At 52.7% G+C, this 4,789-nt stretch overlaps 1 protein-coding gene across 1 annotated transcript; it reads right to left on the bottom strand.

Moving 5' to 3' along the window:
- Window positions 1-206: 206 nt before the first annotated feature.
- LOC131272482 (actin, muscle-type A2-like) lies at window positions 207-1,401 on the bottom strand. The gene is made up of 2 exons (XM_058274226.1): window positions 474-1,401; window positions 207-412 (listed from the first exon to the last, which is right to left on the bottom strand). The coding sequence occupies exons 1-2, from the start codon at window positions 1,396-1,398 to the stop codon at window positions 207-209; spliced, it is 1,131 nt and encodes a 376-aa protein (XP_058130209.1). The 5' UTR covers window positions 1,399-1,401.
- Between the last annotated feature and the right edge of the window lie 3,388 nt (window positions 1,402-4,789).

Consider the following 4,789-nt stretch of genomic DNA (forward strand, 5'->3'; position numbering starts at 1 on the left):
GGAATGTAATCAAAAAAGATATATTTACTTCTATGGCAACTCTCTAGCTGTTACAATTTCAAAAAATATATATGAAGATGCGTAGTAAAAAGAAAGAGAGACAGACACCGCACGAGCATGTCGGGTATGTTGTTGATGGTGTTGTTGTTTTTTTTTTTTTGTTGTTGAGGAAATTGGTTGGTTGGGTTTGTTGGGCAAGGGAAGGCTTAGAAGCACTTGCGGTGCACGATGCCCGGGCCACCCTCGTCGTACTCGTGCTTCGAGATCCACATCGTTTGGAAGGTGGACAGCGAGGCCAGGATGGATCCACCGATCCACACCGAGTACTTACGCTCGGGCGGGGCAATGATCTTGATCTTGATGGTGGACGGGGCGAGCGAGGTGATCTCCTTCTGCATGCGATCAGCGATACCTGCGGGGAAAAAGAGTCGGCGTTAGAAGGGTCCCGCGGACGGACGCAATTGAAGGCTTACCTGGGTACATGGTGGTTCCGCCCGAGAGGACACTGTTGGCGTACAGATCCTTGCGGATGTCGACGTCGCACCGCATGATCGAGTTGTACACCGTCTCGTGGATACCGGTCGACTCCATGCCGAGGAAGGACGGCTGGAAGAGGGCCTCGGGTGCGCGGAACCGCTCGTTGCCGATGGTGATGACCTGTCCGTCCGGCAGCTCGTACGACTTCTCCGACGACGACGAGGCGGCCGCCGCCTGCATCTCCTGCTCGAAGTCCAGCGCCACGTAGCACAGCTTCTCCTTGATGTCGCGCACGATCTCCCGCTCGGCCGTGGTCGTGAACGAGTAGCCCCGCTCGGTGAGGATCTTCATCAGGTAGTCGGTGAGATCGCGACCGGCTAGATCCATGCGGAGGATGGCGTGCGGCAGGGCGTAACCCTCATAGATTGGCACCGTGTGCGAGACGCCATCGCCCGAGTCCAGCACCACGCCGGTGGTACGACCGGACGCGTACAGCGACAGCACGGCCTGGATGGCGACGTACACGGCCGGCGCGGCGAACGTCTCGAACATGATCTGCGTCATCTTCTCGCGGTTGGACTTCGGGTTGAGCGGGGCCTCCGTCAGCAGCACCGGATGCTCCTCGGGGGCCACGCGCAACTCGTTGTAGAACGTGTGGTGCCAGATCTTCTCCATATCGTCCCAGTTCGTGATGATGCCGTGCTCGATCGGGTACTTCAGCGTGAGGATACCGCGCTTGGACTGCGCCTCGTCGCCGACGTACGCGTCCTTGTTGCCCATGCCGACCATCACACCCTGGTGGCGCGGGCGGCCAACGATGGACGGGAAGACAGCGCGCGGCGCATCATCGCCGGCGAATCCCGCTTTGCACATTCCGGAACCATTGTCCACGACCAGTGCTCCCGCATCATCGTCACACATCCTGAGGCTGTTTTGTTTCCTGGGGAGGCCTACGCCGACTGCCGGAGTGGAAATGGAAATGGAAAAACAAGGGAATCGAAATCGATCACTTCAACTCCTGGTCACTGTGCTGGAGGTCACTCTGGCTCGTGTCCTTCGTGCGACGCACTCACCTCAACTGACAGAACCGATATGAACGCGCTATAAACCGACAGCTACAAAGCGGTGACTGAGGGCCAAAACTGTCGCGTGCCAACTTATATACTGCGGTAGTAAAGATCGATCGTCAGATCGCCATTAAAGGATCGCCGCGAATTCCGAACCGGCACTCGATGATCCGCGCGAGCGAGACGGAAGGCACCCGAATCGGTGCACCGAGCCCGACAGAGACACCCGGGCTGCCGATACGAAACCGACACATCCGCCAGCTTTTCACCCCAAAAATAGCCATCAGCCGGGAAACCCATCTCCCCACGGATCGAGCCACGCCCGAGCGGCATCACATCGGCATTATCGGCACACGACAACGCATCATGCATTTCCCCCCGGGGAAAGCGGGGAAAAGGCCAAAGGGGTAGGACCTAGCGGAGGGCCTTTAATGGAGACGCCATAAAAATAGCGATCACTGATTCGCACATTCGCGCGTAACGCGTCTATTGACTGCGCCTCGAAATGCATGCAGTTGCATATGGTGGTGAGTGTATTTGTTTCATCGATTACGTTCCCCCTCTGGCCTCCCCCTCTCCCCGCGATTGGGACACAAATCCCCCAACCCTGGGCGTTCGGTGGCGTTTGGCACGAGATTGGCCCAACATGGATTGAATGAGTGCGATTGATAGATGATTGTTTGGTGTTTCAGGCGCCGCATCGCACCGACGGTCAGCTGTTTTTCCTGAAGAACACCTTATATGGTGCGCTATCCGAAACCCCCGCCCTAAAGCGCACCCCCCAACACTTTCTGCAGGGTGTATCGGGCACCCCAATCGATCATTTCCGTTCGACAGCGGCAGAAGTAAGTTTGAGCGGGACTCGCTAGCATTTTCTTGTGCATCGACTTGTTGGGTGCATTTTTGTAGAGAGAAAGAGAAAGAGAGAGAGAAAGGAGTGAACGATGCCGGTGGAAAATGTTCAATTGCTACAACCACTTCGCCGTGTAAGGACATAAGTGTAGTGCAAGATTGTAGGAACGTTGATGAACGGTTGTGTTTAGTTTGAGACATTTTATACGGATATTTTCAAAAACTTCGACAATTTATAAACAGTTTTAATTAAAAATGAAGGAAAAAGTTTAATAACAAACTAAATCGTCTCCCATTGATCCTTTCGGAACATATTTGCCAACGGTGGATTTGAAACGATCACCTCATCTGCATTCGGTATAACTGAAAAATGTAATCTTTGCGGTCGGAGTCAACTTTTAAAATTATTCATTAAAGCTAATGAGATCGTATTGAATAAATTTGCGGCACTTATGAAGCAAGCGGACGGATACACACACTCTGCCGTGAATAGACGGATTAAACGGGAGCGAAGAAAAGAAGAAGCTACATTTGAGCAACGTCATTCATATTCAAATTCGCTGCTCATGTTGGACTGTATTTGTCCTTCACAAACCTCAAACTAATAACGACAAAACCCTTTCCCCGAAGGACTCCGGGAAAAAAGTAGACGGTGAGCGCGTGAAGGAGGCGACGGGGGCAGGGGGCCCGGGGCAGATCAGTCAGGCATTCCGTAGCGTCATGTCAAACCCTTTTCACGCTGTTATTGCTACTGTTGCCTGAATGTGAGAGCGAGCCTCGCAAGAAGCCCGAAACGAAACGACAAAAGCATGTTTTCGTCGCCTTTCACGGGCAGGAAACATCAATCCATGCTTCGGCCCGGAAAGAGGGGCAGCAGCATAACCCCGGGACCACCCAGCCAGCACCCACGGCGTGACAGGCTATTCATAACACTTGATTATGCTTAAAGCATTTGCGCCCTCCCGGGCTCGGGTTGCGGGTTTAACAGATGTTGAAAATTTGTTTACAAAAAAGTGATCCACTTCAAATGGGGTTTAATTAGGTTCCCGTTTTCCCAGATCCATAAGCTTGCGAACGACAGCAACAAGCGCAGCAAGGAAGAATGGAAATCGTCGAACGAACGCGGTGAGTCTACAAATATGATAAAATACTCCGAAATCAATTCCAACCCGGGCGCACGGAATCATAATTTTTAATGAGACAAATTATTCGCCACCCACCACCATCGCTCACATCGATGCGACGTAAACAGTGTTGTAAAACGGGCGCTCACTTATCGTTTTGTTACACGCCTTGACGAGCAGCTCGGCTGGTTTTGCAGCATTGGCGAGCTAATTAAGAGCTGCGCTGCCGCATATATACAAAGCGTAACCATGCGTGCGCGCGTGGCACCGGCCCGAATCGTGACAGTTCGCCCGTCGGAAGATACGCGCTGGCGATACTGTAATAATAATGAAATTCACAGTTCATTTATCAGTGGCAACAATACCGCCGGCTACATCATGCATGAAGACACCAATTTTGAATGCGCTTTAAAAGGACCCCCGGCCGAGGCAGGCGAGCAGGCGAATGAAATTTATCGCCCCGGCAGGACGCCGCGTCCACGCGGTGACGCGGACACGATCCAGCTGCAGCGACCGGTTCGGGTCCGGTTGACGGCGCGAACTACCCCAAAAACCCGGCGCGGAAAACCCGGTGCGACCCAAACCGGTCACCGTCACCCCGAAAAGGATTCGGGGTCCGTTCGCTTTAATTAAAATGATAATTTTATTTTGTCGGTCAACCGTTGCATGATTCATGTTGCGTATCCCTGCATGCTGTATCGCTGTCTCGCTCACACCCGCTCACATTTTCGAACTCTCTCTCTCTCTCTTGCTCGCACTAGCAAGGTCAACGTCTCGCGAAAAAGCTTCCAAAAAAGTCACTCCGAACCGGTGCCAGTGGATGTCGTGCTGTCAAAGTCACCGAATCAACCAACAACACGCACTCCGGTGTTCGCTGAGGCGAAAATAATAACAAAAAAAAAGGAGGCACAGCAACAACCGAGTAGGCGGTCGAAGGGGTGGCGAAAAATGACCTCCTTCACTGAGCGCCTCCAAACCCCCCTCGGGCCGCGTAAGGAAAGGACTCCCGAAACCAGATGGGTCAACGTGGAAAGAATGTCTTGGCACGTATTGCTGTTTGTTTTCCGACACCGTGGGATTTTCCACCGTGGGCTGTGAGTCAAAGAAAGTAGAGAACACACAAAGCTACACACACACACGCAGAGGAAAATAAGGGTACACCAGCATTTACCTGACCTGTCAGTCATCCCGTTAATTAAAAACATATTTCTATGCCAGCCCGTTTCCAGCGAATGCTCATTTGGTGGAAGTGTATGACCCCCTGAAGGA

This window comes from Anopheles coustani, chromosome 3 (genome assembly GCF_943734705.1).
Source record: "Anopheles coustani chromosome 3, idAnoCousDA_361_x.2, whole genome shotgun sequence".
Classification (NCBI taxonomy): domain Eukaryota; kingdom Metazoa; phylum Arthropoda; class Insecta; order Diptera; family Culicidae; genus Anopheles; species Anopheles coustani.

Bases quoted from the DNA above. Each gene is read 5' to 3' on its own strand.
- LOC131272482 (XM_058274226.1), bottom strand. From the start codon at position 1,398: ATGTGTGACGATGATGCGGGAGCACTGGTCGTGGACAATGGTTCCGGA. The intron at 413-473 runs GTAAGCCTTCAA...TTTTCCCCGCAG, and splicing joins CGGAACCACCATGTACCCAG to GTATCGCTGATCGCATGCAG.